The sequence below is a fragment of the Oncorhynchus kisutch genome, linkage group LG17 (genome assembly GCF_002021735.2).
Source record: "Oncorhynchus kisutch isolate 150728-3 linkage group LG17, Okis_V2, whole genome shotgun sequence".
In the NCBI taxonomy this organism is placed as follows: domain Eukaryota; kingdom Metazoa; phylum Chordata; class Actinopteri; order Salmoniformes; family Salmonidae; genus Oncorhynchus; species Oncorhynchus kisutch.
Window position 1 is genome coordinate 76,903,796 of NC_034190.2, and position 24,157 is coordinate 76,927,952.

The 24,157-nt window shown below is 42.6% G+C and overlaps 1 protein-coding gene across 2 annotated transcripts; it reads left to right on the forward strand.

Annotated features, from left to right (window-relative positions):
* The first annotated feature begins 7,683 nt into the window (after nt 1-7,683).
* On the forward strand, nt 7,684-23,097 carry LOC109908331 (nascent polypeptide-associated complex subunit alpha). 2 transcript variants are annotated; one of them, XM_020506967.2, is made up of 9 exons: nt 7,684-7,790; nt 8,754-8,822; nt 10,237-10,722; nt 15,948-16,027; nt 21,426-21,503; nt 21,762-21,908; nt 22,224-22,355; nt 22,492-22,614; nt 22,799-23,097. In XM_020506967.2, exons 2-9 carry the CDS (start codon nt 8,756-8,758, stop codon nt 22,811-22,813), a joined length of 1,128 nt encoding a protein of 375 aa, XP_020362556.1. In that variant the 5' UTR covers nt 7,684-7,790; nt 8,754-8,755; the 3' UTR covers nt 22,814-23,097. The 2 variants fall into 2 exon arrangements, with proteins under 2 accessions (XP_020362556.1, XP_020362557.1); XM_020506968.1 differs by lacking the exon at nt 10,237-10,722 and having other exon boundaries at nt 7,701-7,790.
* The last annotated feature ends 1,060 nt before the right edge of the window (nt 23,098-24,157 follow it).

A 24,157-nucleotide genomic window follows, 5' to 3' on the forward strand; every position in this document is an offset into this window, starting at 1 on the left:
GTGCAAAGTAGAAATAAAAATAATGGGGTGCAAAGGAGCAAAATAAATAAATAATTTAAATACAGTTGGGAAAGAGGTAGTTGTTTGGGCTAAATTATAGGTGGGCTATGTACAGGTGCAGTAATCTGTGAGCTGCTCTGACAGTTGGTGCTTAAAGCTAGTGAGGGAGATAAGTGTTTCCAGTTTCAGAGATGTTTGTAGTTCGTTCCAGTCATTGGCAGCAGAGAACTGGAAGGAGAGGCGGCCAAAGAAAGAATTGGTTTTGGGGATGACTAGAGAGATATACCTGCTGGAGTGTGTGCTACAGGTGGGAGATGCTATGGTGACCAGCGAGCTGAGATAAGGGGGGACTTTACCTAGCAGGGTCTTGTAGATGACATGGAGCCAGTGGGTTTGGCGACGAGTATGAAGCGAGGGCCAGCCAGGTAGGATAAGGGAGGTAAGGCAATAAATAGGCCAATAGTGGCGAAGTAAATACAAAATAGCAATTAAATACTGGAATGGTAGATGTGCAGAAGATGAATTTGCAAGTACAAATACTGGGGTGCAAAGAGGCAAGATAAATAAATAAATACAGTATGGGGATGAGGTAGTTGGATGGGCTATTTACAGATGGGCTATGTACAGGTGCAGTGATCTGTGAGCTGCTCTGACAGCTAGTGCTTAAAGCTAGTGAGGGAGATATGAGTCTCCAGCTTCAGTCATTTTGACAGTTTGTTCCAGTCATTGGCAGCAAAGAACAGGAAAGAAAGGCGGCCAAAGGAAGAATTGGCTTTGGGGGTGACTAGTCCAATCAAATCAATTTATATAGCCCTTCTTACATCAGCTGATATCTCAAAGTGCTGTACAGAAACACGGCCTAAAACCCCAAACAGCAAGCAATGCAGGTGTAGAAGCACGGTGGCTAGAAAAACTCCCTAGAAAGGCCAAAACCTAGGAAGAAACCCAGAGAGGAACCAAGCTATGAGGAGTGGCCAGTCCTCTTCTGGCTGTGCAGGGTGGAGATCATAACAGAACATGGCCAAGATGTTCAAATGTTCATAAATGACCAGCATGGTCAAATAATAATAATCACAGTAGTTGTCGAGGGTGCAGCAAGTCAGCACCTCAGGAGTAAATGTCAGTTGGCTTTTCATAGCCGATCATTCAGTGTATCTCTACCGAACCTGCTGTCTCTAGAGAGTTGAAAACAGCAGGTCTGGGCAGGTAGCACATCCGGTGAACAGGTCAGGGTTCCATAACCGCAGGAAGAACAGTTGAAACTGGAGCAGCAGCACGGCCAGGTGGACTGGGGACAGCAAGGAGACATCATGCCAGGTAGTCCTGAGGCATTGTCCTAGGGCTCAGGTCTTCCGAGAGAAAGAAAGAAAGAGAGAATTAGATAGAGCTTACTTAAATTAACACAGGACACAGGATAAGACAGGAGATGTACTCCAGATATAACAAACTGACCCTAGCCCCCCGACACATAAACTACTGCAGCATAGTGAGATATACAGTGAGGGGGAAAGTATTTGATCCCCTGCTGATTTTGTACGTTTGCCCACTGACAAAGAAACAATCAGTCGATAATTTTAATGGTAGGTTTATTTGAACAGTGAAAGACAGAATAACAACAAAAAAATCCAGAAAAACGAATGTCAAAAATGTTATAAATTGATTTGCATTTTAATTAGAGAAATAAGTATTTGACCCCTCTGCAAAACATGACTTAGTACTTGGTGGCAAAACCCTTTTTGGCAAACACAGAGGTCAGATGTTTCTTGTAGTTGGCCACCAGATTGGCACACATCTCAGGAGCGATTTTGTCCCACTCCTCTTTGCAGATCCTCTCCAAGTCATTAAGGTTTCGAGGCTGATGTTTGGCAACTCGAACCTTCAGCTCCCTCCACAGATTTCCTATGGGATTAAGGTCTGGAGACTGGCTAGGCCACTCCAGGACCTTAATGTGCTTCTTCTTGAGCCACTCCTTTGATGCCTTGGCCGTGTGTTTTGGGTCATTGTCATGCTGGAATACCCATCCACGACCCATTTTCAATGCCCTGGCTGAAGGAAGGAGGTTCTCACCCAAGATTTGATGGTACATGGCCCCGTCCATCATCCCTTTGATGCGGTGAAGTTGTCCTGGCCCCTTAGCAGAAAAACATCCCCAAAGCATAATGTTTCCACCTCCATGTTTGACGGTGGGGATGGTGTTCTTGGGGTCATAGGCAGCATTCCTCCTCCTCCAAACACGGCGAGTTGAGTTGATGCCAAAGAGCTCCATTTTGGTCTCATCTGACCACAACACTTTCACCCAGTTGTCCTCTGAATTATTCAGATGTTCATCGGCAAACTTCAGACGGGCATGTATATGTGCTTTCTTGAGCAGGGGCACCTTGCGGGTGCTGCAGGATTTCAGTCCTTCACGGTGTAGTGTGTTGCCAATTGTTTTCTTGGTGACTATGGTCCCAGCTGACTTGAGATCATTGACAAGATCCTCCCGTGTAGTTCTGGGCTGATTCCTCACCGTTCTCATGATCATTGCAACTCCACGAGGTGAGATCTTGCATGGAGCCCCAGGCCGAGGGAGATCGACAGTTCTTTTGTGTTTCTTACATTTGCGAATAATCGCACCAACTGTTGTCACCTTCTCACCAAGCTGCTTGGCAATGGTCATGTAGCCCATTCCAGCCTTGTGTAGGTCTACAATCTTGTCCCTGACATCCTTGGAGAGCTCTTTGGTCTTGGCCATGGTGGAGAGTTTGGAATCGGATTGATTGATTGCTTCTGTGGACAGGTATTTCTGGCTCCTTTTATACAGGTAACAAACTGAGATTAGGAGCACTCCCTTTAAGAGTGTGCTCCTAATCTCAGCTCATTACTTGTATAAAAGACACCTGGGAGCCAGAAATATTTCTGATTGAGAGGGGGGTCAAATACTTATTTCCCTCATTAAAATGCAAATAATGTATAACATTTTTGACATGCGTTTTTCTGGATTTTTTTGTTGTTATTCTGTCTCTCACTGCTCAAATAAACCTACCAATAAAATTATCGACTGATCATTTCTTTGTCAGTGGGCAAACGTACAAAATCAGCAGGGGATCAAATACTTTTTTCCCTCACTGTACCTGCTGGAGCGCGTGCTACGGGTGGGTGCTGCTATGGTGACCAGTGAGCTGAGATAAGGTGGGGCTTTACCTAGCAGAGACTTGTAGATGACCTGGAGTCAGTGGGTTTGGCGACGAGTATGAAGCGAGGGCCAGCCAATGAGAGCGTACAGGTCACAGTGGTGGGTAGTATATGGAGCTTTGGTGACAAAACGGATGGCACTGTGATAGACTGCATCTAATTTGTTGAGTAGAGTGCTGGAGGCTATTTTGTAAATGACATCGCCGAAGTCGAGGATCGGTTGGATGGTCAGTTTTACAAGGGTATGTTTGGCAGCATGAGTGAAGGATGCTTCGTTGTGAAATAGGAAGCCGATTCTAGATTTAATTTTGGATTGGAGATACTTTATGTGAGTCTGGAAGGAAAGTTTACAGTCTAACCAGACACCTAGGTATTTGTAGTTGTCCACATGTTCTAAGTCAGAACTGTCCAGAGTAGTGATGCTGGACGGGTGGGCAGGTGCTGGCAGAGATCGGTTGAAGAGCATGCATTTAGTTTTACTTGCATTTAAGAGCAGTTGGAGGCCACGGAAGGAGAGTTGTATGGCATCGAAGTTCGTCTGGAGGTTAGTTCACACAGTGTCCAAAGAAGGGCCAGAGGAATGCAGAATGGTGTCGTCTGCGTAGAGGTGGATCAGAGAATCACCACCAGCAAGAGCAACATCATTGATGTATACAGAAAAGAGAGTCGGCCCGAGAATTAAACCCTGTGGCACACCCATAGAGACTGTCAGAGGTCCGGACAACAGTCCGAGGGTCCAGATTGCCTAGCCCGGCTGATTTGCAGGGGTCCAGATTTTGCAGCTCTTTCAGAACATCAGCTATCTGGATTTGGGTAAAGGAGAAATGGTGGGGGCTTTGGCGGGTTGCTGTGGAGGGTGCCGGGCAGATTATCTAGCCCGGCTGATTTGTAGGGGTTGAGATTTTTCAGCTCTTTCAGAACATCAGCTATCTGGATTTGGGTGAAGGAGAAATGGGGGAGGTTTTGGCGGATTGCTGTGGGGGGTGGAGGGCTGTTGATTGGGGAAGAGGTAGCCAGGTGGAAAGCATGGCCAACTGTAGAAAAATGCTTATTCAAATTCTCAATTAAAGTGGATTTATCAGTGGTGACAGTGTTTCCTAGCCTCAGAGCAGTGGGCAGCTGGGAGGAGGTGCTCTCAACTTTGAGTTTATGCTACAGGATGCAAATTTCTGCTTGAAAAAGCTAGCCTTAGCTTTCCTAACTGCCTGTGTATATTGGTTCCTAACTTCCCTGAAAAGTTGCATATCACGGGGGTTCTTCGATGCTAATGCAGAACGCCACTGGATGTTTTTGTGCTGGTCAAGGGCAGTCAGTTCTGGAGAGAACCAAGGGCTATATCTGTTCCTGGTTCTACATTTTTTGAATGGGGCATGCTTATTTAAGATGGTGAGGAAGGCACTTTTAAAGAATAACCAGGAATCCTCTACTGACGGGATGTGGTCAATATCCTTCCAGGATACCCGGGCAAGGTCGATTAGAAAGGCCTGCTCGCTGAAGTGTTTTAGGGAGCATATGACAGTGATGAGGGGTGGTCGTTTGACTGCAGACCCATTAAGGATGCAGGCAATGAGGCAGTGATCGCTGAGATCTTGGTTGAAAACAGCAGAGGTGTATTTGGAGGGAAAGTTGGTTAGGATGATATCTATGAGGGTGCCCGTGTTTATGGATTTGGGGTTGTACCTGGTGGGTTCATTGATAATTTGTGTGAGATTGAGGGCATCAAGCTTAGATTGTAGGATGGCTGGGGTGTTAAGCATGTTCCAGTTTAGTTCACCTAGCAGCACGAGCTCTGAAGATAGATGGGGGGCAATCAATTCACATATGGTGTCCAGGGCACAGCTTGGGGCAGAGGGTGGTCTATAGCAAGCAGCAACGGTGAGAGACTTGTTTCTGGAAAGGTGGATTTTTAAAAGTAGAAGCTCAGATTGTTTGGGTACAGACCTGGATAGTAAGACCGAACTCTGCAGGCTATCTTTGCAGTAGATTGCAACAACGACCCCTTTGGCAGTTCTATCTTGTCGGAAAATGTTATAGTTAGGGATGGAAATTTCAGGGGGTTTTGGTGTTCTTCCTAAGACAGGATTCAGATATGGCTAGGACATCCGGGTTGACAGAGTGTGCTAAAGCAGTGAATAAAACAAACTTAGGGAGGAGGCTTCTAATGTTAACATGCATGAAACCAAGGCTTTTACGGTTACAGAAGTCAACAAATGAGAGCACCTAGGGAGTAGGAGTGGAGCTAGGCACTGCAGGGCCTGGATTAACCTCTACATCACCAGTGGAACAGAGGAGGAGTAGGATAAGGGTACGGCTAAAGGCTATCAGAACTGGTCGTCTAGTACGTTCGGAACAGAGAGTAAAAGGAGCAGGTTTCTGGGCGCGATAGAATAGAATCAAGGCATAATGTTGTTGGAATTATTATGAATAAATGAATAAACAATATCCCCATTTTAAATAGAATTGTAACTAAGTAAACTTATACTCTGTGTTATTGTATCTGATTAACAATATGAGTTCATAAGAAGGGATTGTGTGACACGGACAAGGAGTAATTAACGTTAATGAACACCATCCCAACTAGGAAGAAACGAATGGGTTGGGGACTGTGTAAACACATAAGGTCGTTAACCTAGCGTTGAACCTACAGAAACTTAGCTCTGGGGTTTTTAGATAAGACAGTGAGTTCATTCCTAGGTTTTCTGTTAATTAGAACTGTCAGCTCAGTGGTGATCGATAATGTTGAGGAGTCAAAAGTTACCTGGGAGTGTGTTAGTAAGTTAAAATGAACTTTTCACCTCACTTTGTCCCGGTCGAGAGGAGGGGATTCTGTTAAAGCAATGAAATGACGTCATGATCTGTATATAAACTGTTGCTCGTGGTTAAGTGTTACCTATTATTGAAAGACTGGCGTGCGTCTATTTTATGCAAACAAGAATCTTACAAATTCTCATAAAATAGATCAAGGGTTTTCAATTAATGAAAGCACATTGGCATAATTAAATTACATTAATAAATGTACAGACAAAGGTATGGTAGGATGTGAGTACATTGGAGGTAAAACTAGGCATTGAGTAATGATGGGAGAGATAGTCTCTAGTGACGTTTAAACCAGGTGATGTCACCGCATATGTGGGAGGTGAAACTAAATGGTTGGTTAAGGCATATTGAGCAGGGCTAGAGGCTCTACAGTGAAATAAGACAATAATCACTAACCAGGACAGTAATGGACAAGGCATATTGATATTAGAGAGAGGCATGCATAGCAGAGGGATCATATGGGTCCAGTGAGCTGTTGGGCTGGCTGGACACTCGGCGATTCAGACAGCTAGCAGGCCGGGGCTAGCAAGCTAGCAGAAGGGCCTTAGAGGGACGTCTGTTTTAGCCCGTTTTCGTCTGTTTTAGCTCATGACCTAAGGCACATGCACAATATGGAAGTATATGCATGCAATACCTGCATACTAACCAGTCTTGCAAGGCGTTTACATGGTTTTGCCTAATGTCAGGTGATTGAAGTTTCAACGGCAGTCCCAGTGCTCTAAAAAAGTAGGGTCAATAATACTTAAATGTGTCTATTTATTCTCAAATTTCAACTAGCTAAAGGATCAAACGCTCAGACAACTGTTAAGGGTAAGTTAAAATGTAATTTTATTCAATATTTTGGCTTGTCGGGGACTTTCCAAGTTTTTGCAATGCTTTGTTTCAGACATGTATACCAAGAATTGGTATCACAGTCGGATTTAGGCAAGGTGGTAGCCAGCCATGGTGGTAGCCAACCACCTGGTGCAGCAAGGGCTCAAGCCCTTTTGGTTTTCTTTCAAGGGCCCACCTCGTAATGAATCTTACCAGACAAACGTTATTACAAAAACTTTAATCTAAAGTTAGTTTTAGGTTAATCTCTTATGGAAAAACTACCACAGGAGGTTGGTGGCACCTTAATTGGTGAGGATGGGCTCGTGGTAATCGCTGAAGAGGAATCTGTGGAATGATATAAACTACATCAAACATGGTTTCAGCCATTATTATAAGCCGCCTCTCCTGCTGAAACTATCTAAACATAAATGGTACTGACCAATTACCCAATACTTTAGTTCTGGGTTAAACCGATATTAGGGTAGTCGTTTGTGGGTGGGTATAATTTGTGGAACATTCGAACAGGAAACTGTTCCAAAAACTTAAAGTACAAGGTTGCCAACAAACAAAGCATACAAAGTAGCATGATCAATTGAACTAGCTGACGAATAGGCATCAACTCACCACGTAGCTTGTTCTTAATGTTTGTCCATAGGCTACCATAGTGAGGACAGACATTTTCCAGAATAGAGTGGTAAGTGAAAAACTTAATGAAATAGCCCACTCCCTACCTGGTATCTTATTCTGCCGCTATACAACTTTATATGCGTTATTTGTTGACAACCTTGTTATTTACAAAGTTTTTGGAACAGATTCTTATTGGAACGTTCCACAAACTATACCCACCCGTAGTTTGTCCCTGTATTCTAATTCCAAGAGGGTTATTTGCATAAATCCGGAAGTTGAGTCAGTTATTTGTTGCAGCCAGGCGTTCTGGTACTTGTAGTTCTTTTTTACACCCATCTTAGATCTACACTCCTATCACAGTAAGTATTTCTCGTGACAATCTGTCCACATCTAACTTAGAATTGTGTGCCATTATATGTGTTAGTTATCGTAAATAGCTATTCTGAAGTTTGGTATTACTGAGGAATTCACATTTTATGGTTATCATCTCGTATGATTTCGCTAGCAAGCTAACTAACAGCGCCAGTCTCTTGTCTCGAAACCAACGCGAGCTAGCTATGTTTCTTTTAGCTAGTTTCCAAATAACATTTGTACATAATACACTATTAAACATTCCATAGGGTGTGAGATGGCCATCTACTTAAATGTGCAACAAGAGTGTGTGAATAAAGTGAGATAGCTAACTAGCAAACAAACAAGTCAACTTGTTAACAAGCCAGCCAGTTGGATAGCTAGCTAGCTAAATCAGTAGTTTGCCCCATACCCTGTATTGCATCATGAAATTCTAGGTTATATTCCAGGCAGTTCTAACAATTTTCATTTGGAAGACCTCAAGTTACTGTACTGCAGTGTCATATCGTGTTCATGTACGACACAGTTACTTGTACTGTAGCTCAAGTTACACCGTTTAGTAGTTCCATATTTCACAGCTTGTCATGTCTTGGGCCATCCAAACACATCTTAGCCAAACCTGTTACCCATTTCAGTCACATTTAGATATTATTACACCCTTTACTCTGACCAGAGGTTTCGCTATTGACTGACTAACGTTACCTGCCTGGCTTTCCACATAGCTGTCTTTGCAAGACTAGCTAATAACCTCTAAATTGCTTATGTTTGTTTAAATTGACCAATCATTTTGTGTGGATGCTAGGTTTTTGTCTTGACTAGAAGGGTTGGTGGTGGTCGACCACACATTTTACAAGTAGGGGAATTCCTACTGTTGCTCATAAGACTACAGAATTGACTGATCATATTTCTGTTGATTCTTGTTTTTTGTGAAACTACACAACCAAATTGACTCCAAATGTTTTTGTTGACAGACATGCCAGGTGAAACCACCACAGAGACAGTCCCAGCAATGGAGCTGCAACAGTCCCAGGCAGAGACCGGTTAGTATCTTATTTATATTTCTCAATGTGTCTGTACAGTCCTCGAGGCTGTGTCTTGACCTGGCATGATATGTTTTTCCACATATGGGGTCCAGGAACTCAACAGCAAAATTACTAAACAATCGGTTTCTCTTTTCTCAATATGGCATTTCTTTACTCTGATCATACTGGACCAAACCTTGTGTGTGTAATCTCATGTAACCTCTAACACAGAATCCAACAGGGTTTGTTTTGGTTTCCTGGACTCATTACTATACTCACCTATACTTTATGAGGTTTCTTACCTGCACTGTATGAGTTTTGTCTTGGGACTGGGGTGTAATGGACAAACTAATATGCCATGATACTTTTTCTTGTGGTGTCTTGCATGAAACATATTCTGTCTCCAAAAAACAGACTGCAAAATGTCTGGCGAATACCTATTCAAAAAGGCAATGAGAAAGCATAGTGATGTCCTCACGAATGACAGTTTTCAGAATCTGAGCTATTAAATTTACCGGGAAGAAATATTTGCTAAATTACTGGATTATTTTTGTGCTATGTGCTATGTGCTATGTGCTTGGATTACCAGTTGTCATTATCCATTCACAATAGTGTAGGCATAATGTTAAATATAATCTGTAATATTTATTGTAAAATGGCTTGTGAATCACCAATCTCCTGGACCTGTTCATGCTAAATGAAAATGCTCAACTCAAAGGTTCCTCAACTGCTCTACATTCAGCTACATCTTTCATCAATCTTACTTTCTGTACATTTTCTGGCTGATCTAGCTGAAGTAGTACACAATGTAAAGCATGTTCGTTTAATTTCCTCCTTCACTTTCTTCCCTTATGATGAGTAGTTATCACATCTTTTGAACGATAAACCTAATTGACCCTGTATTTAGTGCTTGTTTCTTCAGTCTGTGTACTGAAAGGTGATGGGTCCCAAGGTGTTTCACTTGAATGCGGGGCACTGCATGATAAGACTGGTAGGGGAATACAAATATTCATTATCTCTGTCACAAACACTCTCACAAAGACTCATGGTTTATACTGTCACCGATTTAGACTCACATTGGGCTCATCATGCACAACTTGGTGGTCTACATTTGACCCTTCTTCTGTGTGTAGAAACAGTACATGTATTGTGGTTCCATTAGTACATGTTTTAGGAGTTGTTGTTTCTCAACAGGAGTATTGGTTTCTCCAATTTCTTGTTAAGATGAATTTGGACTAAATTCAGCCCCAGTTTTGATTCGCATATGGTTATTTTTAAGGAGAGAGACTCTCTCCATCGTTTGGAACAGTATCCCACTTTACATTTAAAAAAAAAAGTTTCCCAACAAGGGTTGCAGCTTTTAATGTCGCTGTGACTCCCCCTACTCTTTCTACTTCCCCTTTCTACTCCTACTCTTTTCCTGGATTCCCAGTGTTGAGATTCGATGGGAGTTGTATCGACAAACCAGTTTCACTACTTGAGGTTACCAAGGAAATGGCTGATCCAAACCCCACTGTAGCTGCTGAAGCAGTTCAAGATTACACTGAGAAGGTTCAGGACAAGCTGAATGAAGAAGAGATTGTAAGCCCTGTTAAAGAAGAACCAACAACCCAAGAACCAACAACCCAAGAACAACCTACTGCTGTGCCAGAGGAAGACCGAGGGACTGCTGAGGAAGAAGTGCCAAAGGTTGCTGTAGAAGAACAAGCTAGGCAAGTAGTGCCAGTTCCTGAAGCCACCACGGAAGAGCAAGAAACTGCTTCAGAATATCTGACACCACCTGAAGTGGTTGAAGCCCCTGAGGTTGTGAGCGTTGCAGTCCAACAAAACGAAAAGGCCAGTCAGAGCGAGGAACCCAAGGTGAAGGTCCAGACTAATGATGTTAATGGTCATTCCAGGTCATTTGCTATTCATTCAGGTGGGTTATATTTATTACAACTTAATGAAAACTGTCCCTCTAGGTGCTTTTCTTTTGCCAATTTGGTTGGTTAAAATGTTTAAGTGGTGTTTCCCCTTTAGCACTAAGGAATCAGCAATGTTCTTTCTGAAAGGGTCACCTTTTTTGGTCTAAACTTGGGACTTTCAATGATCACCAACTACACAATTTCTAAATGTATTGAATGACACCGTCCCCCTTTGTAAATCACCTGAACCATAGGTCAGGTTTTTACAGGTCTGGCACAGGGTAGTTTTGACTACTGTACTGTGGCTGCTGTGGGTCTGTCTTTTAGGAAATGTATAACACCTTTTAGAAGCTGGTTGTCCTTGCTAGTAGTTTGCTGAGTAGTTTCCGTTGCTGTGCACAACAATCTGTATGTACCTCCATGTTTTTTTGCCTGTGCTTTTTTTTTTACTGTTGTATGTGAGTTAAGTGCATCTAATATGCGTTGCCACAGAAACCACTCCCTTTGCCACTCCTACCCCAAAAGCCTTTTGTGAACTAACACTCACACTTAACCCCCCCCTTACTAGCTCTGACTCTAAATGTGAATATTGTAGTTCTTGAGATTGAACATTCTCTTATGATGTTGTCAATCGCTGTATAGTGTGACAATGTTTTTGCACCGACTAGTCATATTTTGTCCTTGACATTTGTATTGATTATGGATCCCTGTTAGTCTACTAGGGCGAACATTCAACATTCTCTTATGACATTGTCACTGTCGTCCAAATCCAACTGACATCCTGTCTTCCCTTTACTCTGCTTCCAAGGTGCTCTATTCCTTTACCCTGTGCTCTTCTTCCAGACCCCCTAGCCCCCTAAACTGACAAGACTTTAAGTGGGACCACGCCTCCTCTCCTCTTCTCCCAAAGCTGTGCCTTCTTTTGACACCAAGTGCCCATCTCCAACCAACCCTACCTCCGCTCCTAAGTCCCTCGCCACTCTTCACTGCTCCTCCACTACCCCCTCTTCACCCTTTGCTTCGCCCCCTGTCGGCTCTCATTTTGGTGGTAAGGACCAGGCCACCCCACAACCCACGGTAATAAAATCTGGAGAGCCAGGGAATACTGAGAGGTTTACTAGGTCTAATGTTCTTCTAAACCTGTCCCTCTGGCTGACGCTGCCAACTGAATCTAACAATATTGCGCTGTTACCTGAAGCTCTACTACCAGCCAACTCTAACCCCACTGCCCCAGTTAATGCCAGACCATTGCCTCCCACCATGTCTGAGAGGGCCCCAGACACCACTGGTGCAGCTTCACACATTCACAAACCCCCTGCTATTCCTATCCTCACCGGAACTATCCTCTGCCTCGTACGTTCAGCAAGTGGTTGTCACTGCCGCCACCCTCCTAACTGAAGACACTGTCCTCTTTTCCCCAGCACCTCCTGCCATAGCTGTAGTAGCCTCCAAGGCTGATGTTGTCCATCCAGAGAATTCCAAAACCACCACCTACTGCCTTTCCAGTTCAGGTCTCATTGTCAGAAGTGACGGCTGTTCCATTGGCTACGTCGCCTGTTAAAGCCTGCCCTTTCTCTTTTTAAAGTGTTTTGCGAACATGCTGCTATTGCACCTATGTCATTCTCCACTGCTTTGCCCCCTCTGAGAGCTACGGAAGGTCAAGCAAAGCACCAGCTGCATAAGGCTACAGCTGTATCTGCTGAGGCTTCTGTTGTGAAGAAGGAACTCCCCTGTGAGTCTGCAGCAGTTGATGACAGAGCTGAAGAGGTGTCCGTAGACGTGGCTGCTGAAGAACCAGCTGAGAAGCAGGTTGATATGCCAGCTGAGAAGCAGGTTGATATGCCAGCTGAGAAGCAGGTTGATATGCCAGCTGAGAAGCAGGTTGATATGCCAGCTGAGAAGCAGGTTGATATGCCAGCTGAGAAGCAGGTTGATATGCCAGCTGAGAAGCAGGTTGATATGCCAGCTGAGAAGCAGGTTGATATGCCTGCTGAGAAGCAGGTTGATATGCCTGCTGAGAAGCAGGTTGATATGCCTGCTGTTGCCTCTCTCCAAGCTTCTGCTACTGAGCCTCCTGCTGTTGAAAATATTCCTACCACTCCACCAGTTTTCTCCATTTGATAAGGAAACTCCTTACTGCCCCCGCTGGTGTGGAGGTATTTGTCTCTCCTAAAAAACCAGCACCTCGAGCGTCGTTTCCCAGGCTGTCCCCTGTCCATGTCACCCCTCTGATTCCACTAGACGAACCTGGCGGCTGCTCACCCGTATTCCCCCGTTGTCCCAGTGGAGTCTCCCCCTCCCGTCACCTCCATCTTTATCACTGAACCCTGGGGCTGGGCGTTATACTGTATTTTATGATATACCTTCTATACCGGTATTTGAATGTTTTTGTTTGTTTAATGTGATAGGCCATGTGTAATGTAAATTTTTATAGTTTAGAGTCATCTCTCTCTGCTCTTTCTCTCTGTGCCACTTTCCACATAGACCTAGCCACACCCCTGTCACTCAAGGGGCGCATTTGATGTTCCTCAACCACGGGACACTTTAGTCTGCATGGTCAATGCAGCACATGCAACAATGCTGTTTTCTATTTGCTTCTTAATATAAATCCACTAGAGTCCTATAATGACACTATTAGTTTGTGTTTCTTACATCAGCAAGTTTATTTTCTTAGCGACTTGCCCTGAATCTTGTGAGACGCTAATTGTTAGCCACTAATAGCTAGCTAGCTAATAAATGTACTGAGTAAGAGCAAACGTAGCTAGCTAATACAGCCTGATTAATACCAGTGATGGTGTAGACCTGATTCAGCATGTTTGTGCAACAGTATCTTCTAAATCAATAGGAAAATGCAAAGCAAGAATATGTTAGCTACAGGAAGTAGCTAAGAGAGAACATGCAATGTAGCCAGAGCTTATAGGGTCCCCTAGGAAACACTTATCAACTCTTTAGTTCCTACCATTTCACAATAATTCCTCCCTGGCATTTTAATTAATTGTCATCTCAAACACTGTATTCAAAGTGCCCACTATTATATTCTAACTATACAATTAGAATAGTCATTCTGATTCCAACAGTTTTGCTCTAATTCGCAAAGTAAAATCGCAATTGCAACATTTGGTTAAAAATAAGTCCTAGATTATTTGCCCATGTTGGGCAGCCCTACGTGGTAGTGTGGAAATTGTCAATTGAGCAGAGGTATGAAGTAAAAATACTTTAAAGTTGATTTTGGTATCTTTTTATTTTTTTGGACAACTTTTACTTCACTACATTCCTAAAGAAACTGTACTTTTTACTCCATACATTTTCCCTGACACCTAAAAGTACATTTTGAATGCATAGCAAGGACAGTAAAATAGTCCAATTACGCACTTATCAAGAGAGCATCCCTGGTCATCTATTGCCTCTGATCTGGAGGACTCACTAAACACATGCTTTGTAAATTGTGTTGGAGTGTGCCCCTGGCTATCCATAAATAAATGAACAAGAAAATGGTTTGCTTAATATAAGGAATTTGAAATTAATTACATTTTATCAATTTTACTTTTGATGCTTAAGTATATTTTAAACCATACTTTTTAGACTAACTCAAGTAGTATTTTACTGGGTGACTTTCACTTGAGTAATTATCTTTACTTTTACTCAAGTATGACAATTGGGTACTTTTTCCACCGCTGCAATTGAGTGCAGGAAATGCAAAACTTTTAAGTGCTGAAATTTGTTTTGGTTGAGGTTGAATTGAACAGTATAAATTAATCAGAATGGAGAAAGACTCATCGAAATCACTTAATGTATGTGTTGCCACTTTTTAGGATCACTCACTACTCAAAAAGCACCATGGGATCACTCACTACTCATAAAGCACCCTAGGGTCACTCACTACTCAAAGCACATGTACAACTTTTATTATTCAAAAACTAAAAATACTGTCAATTTAAATTTTTTAGAAATACCGTGATATATTATTTTGGCCATATCGCCCAGCCCTACTGATTTTCCCCCACCAGATCCAGAGCCCATTGTGGTAAAGCCAGTGGTCAACAACAAGAAGGGTATGATGAATCCACATTGGCCTGCTTCGCATGGCAATTTTAAAATGACACTAACAATATTAGTATGCATCGTTTAGGGTCCGGTCATTTCTAAAGGTGAAGTTTCTTCATTGGGGTAAAATGTAAGACTTTGTTCAGTCACTGACATTGTACTAACAATTATTTTTTTATTTTTTTTACATCAGGTAAAATATAGACAATTCTGACTTTGAGTCTCTTATGCTGAATTATTTTATATTTTTTTATATTAAAAAAAATATTTTTCCTCAGACCACACTTTCTGTCGCAGTGGGATGTATTAATGCTTATGTGAATGGTTGTCTTAACTACCTTTATACCTACAGTCTGTTTGGTTCATCCTCACTCTAGAAAATCCACCCTTTGCTTGGCTTCTGTAGTAGCAACCATTTAGTGCTGACCAAAACCTGACCAATGGCAAAATGTGTATTTGACTTGTTTCTCTACACCCAGGGGCCACCAGGGGGTGGTGTTCTCCACCCAGGGGCCAACCTCATTGTTTTTTTGGTCCAGCAACTCCATTTTTTTACATTTTTATTGTGGCTATGACTGTTTTTATTACAAATTAGTCTGATTAGAATTATTGACAGTATTTCAATTTGAAGAAAGTTTGGTTTGAAGTGGAATGCATCAAAGGAAGTAGGAAGTTTTGTCCACTCTGTTCTGTGTCCTGCCACTTTTGGGCATTGTAGAAGGGAACAGAAGACGTGTCCTGGTTCCTGAGAGTCTTCTTTCATTGATGGGGTCATAGTATTTTGTAGCTTAAACCGTTCAAAACAGAGCCATATTTTCTGAAGAAAGCAGAAAACGCTCTGTTTATTACAACCATGTCTAGTGGCTATCGGCGGTTACTAACGTAACCGTGGTTCTATGAACCAAGCGTAATGTATTTTATTTCAGTTTCTCTCACGACCTCCTTTTCAAATCAGTGAGACCTCTGTATTTCTGCAGCTTTTCCCGAACTAATCTCCTGCAACTGTCCCAGGGAAATGTATGAATGTATTTTGATGTGTTTGTAGCCAAGTTGACTCCATATATTACCACATAATTACGTTCCCTTATCCTTTTCTGCTTACGTAAATAGTTTTGTTTATGTTATACTAAAGAACTGACTCTGATATGTTGTGACGTGTTCCATGTTCTAATGGAATGTATCTGGTGGTGTCTAGGGTCTGGCACAGATTCTGACAGTGATGACTCCGTACCAGACTTGGAGGAGCAGGACTCAACACAGACACAGCAGGCACAGGTACAGTATGGCCATGGGCCACCAGAGGGTGCTGAGCCCCTACACCCAAGTCAAGTCAAGGGGGAATCCCTCTTGTAAATAAATAGATTGTTTATCCACTTTTTATTAACTTGATTTTGACCATAATATACTTAACGCAACCACCATCCTCCTGTTAACATCCTCCTGTTAAGTAAAAATTACCTGTTTTAGGTCAGTTAGGATCACTACATTATTTTACGACTGTGAAATGTCAGAATAATAGTAGAGAATCATTTATTTCAGCTTTTATTTCTTTCATCACATTCCCAGTGGGTCAGAAGTTTACATACACTCAATTAGTATTTGGTAGCATTGCCTTTAAATTGTTTAACTTGGGTCAAATGTTTTGGGTAGCCTTCCGCAAGCTTCCCACAATAAGTTGGGTGAACATAGGCCCATTCCTCCTGACAGAGCTGGTGTAACTGTGTCAGGATTGTTGGCCTCCTTGCTCACACATGCTTTTTCTATAGTTATAATGTCATGTTTCTGATTGAGGTCAGGGCTTTGTGATGGCCACTCCAATACCTTGACTTTGTCCTTAAGCCATTTTGCCACAACTTTAGAAGTATGCTTGGGGTCATTGTCCATTTGGAAGACCCATTTGCAACCAAGCTTTAACTTCCTGACTGATGTCTTGAGATGTTGCTTCAATATTCATAATTGTCCTGCCATCTATTTTGTGAAGTGCACAAGCTCCCTCCTGCAGCAAAGCACCCCCACAACATGATGCTGCCACCCCCGTGCTGCACCCCCCCCCCCCCCCCCCCTTTTTTTTCCTCCAAACAGAATGGTGGTCATTATGGCCAAACAGTTCTATTTTTGTTTCATCAGACCAGAGGACATTTCTCCAAGAAGTACGATCTTTGTCCCCATGTGCAGTTGCAAACCATAGTCTGGTGTTTTTATGGAGGTTTTGGGACAATGGCTTCCTTGCTGAGCGGCCTGTCAGGTTATGTCGATATAGGACTTGTTTTACTGTGGATATAGATACTTTTGTACCTGTTTCCTCCAGCATTTTCACAAGGTCCTTTGCTGTTGTTCTGGGATTGCACTTTTCGCACCAAAGTACGTTCATCTCTAGGAGACAGAACGCGTCTTCTTCCTGAGTGGAATTTTTTGTAAATATATTTTTTTAACCTTTATTTAACTAGGCAAGTCAGTTAAGAACAATTTCTTATTTTCAATGACAGCCTAGGAACAGTGGGTTAACTGCCTGTTCAGGAGCAGAACGACAGATTTGTACCTTGTCAGCTCGGGGATTCGATCGTGCAAATCAAATCAAATTTATTTATATAGCCCTTCGTACATCAGCTGATATCTCAAAGTGCTGTACAGAAACCCAGCCTAAAACCCCAAACAGCAAGCAATGCAGGTGGAGAAGCACGGTGGCTAGGAAAAACTCCCTAGAAAGGCCAATACCTAGGAAGAAACCTAGAGAGGAACCAGGCTATGTGGGGTGGCCAGTCCTCTTCTGGCTGTGCCGGGTGGAGATTATAACAGAACATGGCCAAGATGTTCAAATGTTCATAAATGACCAGCATGGTCGAATAATAATAAGGCAGAACAGTTGAAACTGGAGCAGCAGCACAGTCAGGTGGAAGTTGAAACTGGAGCAGCAGCATGGCCAGGTGGACTGGGGACAGCAAGGAGTCATCATGTCAGGTAGTCCTGGGGCATGGTCCTAGGGCTCAGGTCAGTTGAAACTGGAACAGCAGCATGGCCAGGTGGACTGGGGACAGCAAGGAGTCATCATGTCAGGTAGTCCTGGGGCATGGTCCTAGGGCTCAGGTCCTCCGAGAGAGAGAAAGAAAGAGAGAAGGAGAGAATTAGAGAACGCACACTTAGATCACACTCGTGCAACCTTTCATTTACTAGTCCAAAGCTCTAACCACTAGGCTACCCTGCCGCCCCAGGCTGTGTGGTCCCATGGTGTATATATTTGCATACTATTGTTTGTACAGATGAACGTGGTACTTTCAGGTGTTTGGAAATTGCTCCCAAGGATGAACCAGACTTGTGGAGGTCTACAATTTTCCAAGCTTTTTAAAGGCACAGTCAACTTGGTGTATGTGAACTTCTGACCCACTGGAATTGTGAAACAGTGATCTATAAGTCAAATAATCTGTCTGTAAACAATTGTTGGAAAAATTACTTGTCATGCACAAAGTAGATGTCCTAACCGACTTGACAAAACTATAGTTTTGTGAAGTGGTTGACAAACAAGTTTTAATGACTCCAACTTAAGTGTATGTTAACTTCCGACTTCAACTGTATGTGAACAACAGCTGGTGCGCGATATATAAGGAAGTCTTGAGGTTTTGCTCGCCTGAGGTAGAGTATCTCAGGATGAGCTGTAGACCACACTATCTACCTAGAGTTTATCTGTATTTTTCATAGCTGTCTACATACCACCACACACGACGCACTGAAAAGATGGGTACTCAGATCCTCAAAAGGTTTTCTAGCTGCACCATCGAACATCCTGATGGGTTGCATCACTGCCTGTTATGGCAACTGCTTGGCCTCCGACCCCAAGGCACTACAGAGGGCAGTGTGTACGGCCCAGTACATCACCTGGGCCAAGCTTCCTGCCATCCAGGACCTCTATATCATATATGTCAGAGGATGTTTTTGACTCCAGCCACCCCAGTCATGGACTGTTCTCTATGCTACCAAATGGCAATCGGTACTGGAGTGCCAAGTCTAGGTCCAAGAGGCTCCTTTATTGCTTTGTCGCGATACGAAACCTTCAGCCCCGCCCCTTGGCCGGCAGCGGGGTGCTAGAGGTGGTTAGCGTCCCGTTCCTTGGATTGGACAGGGTACTATAGATACTTCAGGTTATCTTGGTATAACCAGGACCGCTCGCGTAGTCCTGCATCTCTTTCTATATTGATACGTTGTCTGCGTAGAGAGGTCTTTTGCCTTGTCACTCACAACGGTCTAGCTCTAGCTGGGATGTGTGAACCCCACGTTTATCCTCTAGACTCATTGTTTCACCACTAATTGATCCTTGAGTTGTTATTAAGCACTAGTCCTACCAGTCTCTATATGATTTCCCTCAGGTTGAGTATTTCCCTTCTGTGATGTATCTAGTTTAAAGTGTGAAGACCTTTAGTCAACTTAGTCTCACTACTCTGCCCGTCGGCTATGTATCGCTTGGAAAATAAAACCTAGATCGATAAGACAATGAATCACTACTGGACACACCTTCCTCTGTCTTTTAATGGTAACTCGCTCAATCACAGAGTATTGGTCTCCGTTTCCAGTGTCCTGGTAGAGGGGAGTGTCAACGTTATCTCCCTTGCCGTTAACTGTCTTGGGAGGGCGTGTACTCGCGACAAAGCAAGACTACCGTTTTATTTTTGAAAACACTCATGTTTTTTGTCTTACAATCAAACACACTTCAAAATACACAATTTGTTACTTGGTCACACACAGCGTTAATCAAAAACATGCAAATGCCTTAATGCTCTATAAATGCCTGGTACAATGATAACACTTATCGCTAATAAACTGTAATAGTTTAACTTAATTACCTTTAATAGTTGACAGGAAGACCCAGGAGCAGAGTTTCAATCGGTCAGAGTTCTGAGAATTTAGTTTCGGTATCGATTCCTCCTATGAGAGATCGATGGTTCACTTAAATTTCGAGATTCAAGTTAGTCTGGAGAGACCCTTCTCGCCCCAGAGGATATATCCGAGGCTGGCTGCGGCACTCGACCGGGCTGTAGTATTGTGCTCGGTGGCAACAAGACAAAACAGGCTCCGGGTCAACTGGCGGCAGGATCAGTCTATGATAATCTCCTGGTTCCTAGGCGAGTGGTTCACCGTTGGTCTACCGCAGTGTCTGTGGCAATTAGCCTTGGCCGAAATGTTGAGCTCAATCAGTTAAGATGTTGTTGCATCAAAATAAGCCGGGCGCAAGTCAAATGACGACAAGAGCAACTGTTCAATTGGCAAGTGGCACGAACCTGAGTTCCAGCAAGTTAGAATCTATAGATAATTTGAGTGATTCAACTAAATTTCGAGATTCAAGTTAGTTTGGAGGGACGAGAGATTCTCCGCTGAGCTACCGCAGTGTCAGTGGCTATAAGTCCCGGCCGGAATGTTGAGCTCAATCGGTTAAGATATTATTGCATCAAGATAAACCAAGCAACGGGTCAGATGGCGACTAGAACAACTGTTCAATAGCTAAACGGAAAGAGCCCAAGTTCCAGCAAGTTAGAATCTTTAAGTAATTTGAGTCAGGTGGCAATTACCCGAAGTCAAATGGTTGTCTAAATGAATTCAGAATTCAAGAAGTCAGCGCCAAAGTAATGGCAAATGTCTCTTTATATACCTTTTGATTCTGCTCCAGATCGCGTCAGTGTTCCCTCTGTCAAACACAAGACATCAATGATACATCACTGCAGCGTTTACACTAGATAATACTTTGCAGGAAACATATCACAACAGTCCATACAAGCGCTTCTGCTTAAGGCAGAGCTTCACTCTAATAGCAGTGTTTCTAACAGTTTCTCCCATTCGTCAGGAGTGTCCTCAGTGGGCGGGGTTGGTGTTTATTGATACCAGTCTAGTGGGGTGGATGGTTGGATGGCGCCATCTTCTGGTGATTGAGTCCAATCCGGTAGTTCCATTTTTACAGATTGGGTTATTGGTAAAGGGGACAATGGGGCAAGGGGGAGATCCATTTGGCGTTTCACTACAGCTTCTATCCCCAAGCCATAAGACTCCTGAACAGCTAATCAAATGGCTTCCCAGGCTATTTGCATTGACCCACCCCAGAACACTGCTGCTTCTCTCTGTTGTTATGTATGCATCGTCACTTTAACTCTACCTACATGTACATATGACCTTGACACCGGTGCCCCCGCACATCGACTCTGTACCGGTACCCCCTGTAAACAGCCTCGCTATTGTTATTTTACTGCTGCTCTTTAATTATTTGTCATTCTTATCTCGTATTTTTGTAAAAAAAAAAAACAGTTTTTGCTTAACTGTTGTTGGTTAAGGGCTTGTAAGTAAGCATTTCACTGTAAGGTCTACACCACCTGTTGTGTATGTGACGACAAATAACAACATTTAATTTGAACTGAGCAATTTCCGCTAGATAAGCCAGCTTCAAAGTCAAAATTGGCCCTCCGTAAAAGTAATGTTTTTTGCTTTTTGGTCTTAATTTAGGGTTAGGCATTAGGGTTTAGTGTGGTTAAGGTTAGGTTTCAAATCAGATTTTATGACTTTGTGGTTGTGCCAGCTAGTGACCCCTCTGCAGAGGTGCCTCTAGTATATGAGTCATGACGATAAATGACAACCTACTGATCAATGTGTCCAACTTACAGAATAAGTGATTTTTACAAACCTGTTGTTCTCTCCTCAGCTTGCTGCAGCAGCTGAGATCGACGAGGAGCCAGTCAGCAAAGCCAAACAAAGTAGAAGTGAAAAGAAAGCCAGAAAGGTCAGTTATGTTCATTCACATGTTCCTAGAGTACATTGTTTTGAAGTAGCATCATTCCCCAAACAAAGTTATTAGGTCATTATTTCTTAAGTCTATGGGATATTGTTTTTTTACCCAGTGTAAAAACAGATTTTTTTTCAGTTCTAACGACTTTCAGTTCAGTTTCCTTTGGACAGTGTTTCCTACAGACCAATATGTTGATTAGCTACTATAGTTTTCTGTGGACAAAAATGTAGTAATCTTCTCTGTCAACACCAGGCCATGTCCAAGCTGGGCCTCCGTCAGGTGATGGGCGTAACCAGGGTTACCATCAGGAAGTCCAAGAACATCCTGTTTGTCATCCCCAAACCAGACGTCTACAAGAGCTCTGCCTCCGACACATACATCGTTTTCGGAGAGGCTAAGGTTGGAATCTACGCCTTTTTATATCAGACATGTGCATTGTCTTTGGGGAATCCAAGGCACTTGATGCTATTTTAAGTGGTAACCAGAAATGCTAGAAGAATCATTCATCAATTTCATCTTGGTTGGCTCTGACAGTGCAGCTTTTAATTTCAGATGGGACCTGCTATACTTTCTAATAGTTTATAAATGCATTTTTAAAGCTGTTGTAAGCCATTTATTTCACAAGTATGTTAAGTTCTCTATGAATTACACCAAGATATGCTTGAAATATTCTTGCAGCTCTGTTTTCTGAAAGTGAATTTCCGTTTGTTCCAGATTGAGGACCTGTCCCAACAAGCTCAACTGGCAGCAGCAGAGAAGTTCAAGGTCCAGGGAGAAGACAGAATGTCTAGCATCCAGGAGAACACACAGACACCCACAGTACAGGAGGAGAGTGAAGAGGAAGAGGTGAGGGTCAAGGAAATCATTTATTTACAATGACTGATGTGTGATTGTCTCACCTAGCTACTTATATACATACACACAAGTATGTGGATTTGGCTATTTCTCCCAATTCACTTCTGTGTTCCATCATGCTTTGCAGGTTGATGAGACTGGCGTGGAGGTGAAGGACATTGAGCTGGTGATGTCACAAGCCAACGTATCTCGAGTGAAGGCTATACGAGCGCTCAAGAACAACAACAATGACATTGTTAATGCCATCATGGTAAGCATATTTAATTGGTCGTCACTTGTGTTGTGAATGTAATATCAGGTGTAATTGACATTTCACCGTTGCTTGCTATGTTTTGAGGTGATGACCGGCACATTTCCATCAGTACAATAAAGTTGTAGATTCTATTCAATGTTGACACCTCCTAAAATACAAACCACTTGTTATTGTTTTGCAGGAGCTGACCATGTAGATGCCCAAGAACCATGAGGACCCGGGTCCAGTCCATCATTAAACACGAGTAGATGTGGTCTATTCAATTAATTCCAAGGATAAAAATAAAAGTTGTGTATTAAAAGGGGATGGAATATTTCTTCTTCTGGTTACTGTGTGTATTTATGTTTTCCCATTTGTTGGTAAATAAAATGTTTTCCTCACATTATTTCTGTTTGTAAGATTGTGCTTCACTAATAAGCAGCGATGTGTGTAGTACCATTATAGGCAAGGAAACACAAAATAAAAATGTAATTGACGTTATTTCCTCATTCAAAGTTTGTATCAACAGATGTAGCCTGTGGAATACATCATTCTAGACAATCTATGTCGTTATAAATATGCATAATGCATCCTCCAATTGAATGCCTCATCCTTGAATATAAAATGGATCCTCCGTCTGCCTCGTATTTTCTCAATGTTATTTATTTTTGAATACCTTCAATCACAAAGTTAGACCTACTTAATTACAAAATAGGCCATCATCACTGTCAACCTTGAATGATCATTATTTGTTATACCAGTGAAATGTCCAAACTGCCTCTGCATGCCAATCATCTGACTGATCTAAACATTTAAAAAATATATTTTTTAACCAGGCAAGTCAGTTAAGAACAAATTCTTATTTAAAATGACTGCCTACCCCGGCCAAACCCCTCCCCTAACACAGACAACGCTGGGACAATTGTGCGCTTCCCTATGGGACTCGCAATCATTGGCCAGTTGTGATACAGCCCGGAATCGAGCCAGGGTCTGTAGTGATGCCTCTAGCACTGAGATGCGGTGCCTTAGACGGCTGCGCCGCACGGGAGTTTCATGGGAATATGAATTTAATGTCCTTTAATTACTGTTCTGTGAGTGAATTACAGCAGCCTTGTATTTTGTTTCAATTAAAGTTTATATCCAGCCCTGGTGCATGAGAAGAAGGGAAAAAATAAGCTATAATTCTGCTCAACTAACCATCTTAAAATATCATAAATTAGGTGTTTTTGGTGTAATAGTAAAGTTCTAGGCCTACTGTGCTATGCGGTTGTGTTTTATATGAAAATGATTAGTTATGTGATCTTGCGTGACATTGATTCAGCTTGGTTGTAACTTTACTAAACGAGCACAATTGTGAGAATTTTCTATTTGTAGTAAGAAATGATGTGGGACTATCATACAGATATTCAAGTGTTTTAAGCGATTGGAGCCCCCTTCGTGGTGCTGAAAGGACAACGCTGCTGTCGTGCAATGATGTTAAAAGCTGAACCAGCTTGTAGTGCTGAAGGATAGCGCTGCCTTTCGGCCATTTCAGGAACAAACTATTTGCAGTATAGCCTAA

Bases quoted from the DNA above. Each gene is read 5' to 3' on its own strand.
- LOC109908331 (XM_020506967.2), top strand. From the start codon at position 8,756: ATGCCAGGTGAAACCACCACAGAGACAGTCCCAGCAATGGAGCTGCAA. The intron at 10,723-15,947 runs GTGGGTTATATT...GGTGGTGTCTAG, and splicing joins GTCATTTGCTATTCATTCAG to GGTCTGGCACAGATTCTGAC. The intron at 21,504-21,761 runs GTCAGTTATGTT...TGTCAACACCAG, and splicing joins GTGAAAAGAAAGCCAGAAAG to GCCATGTCCAAGCTGGGCCT.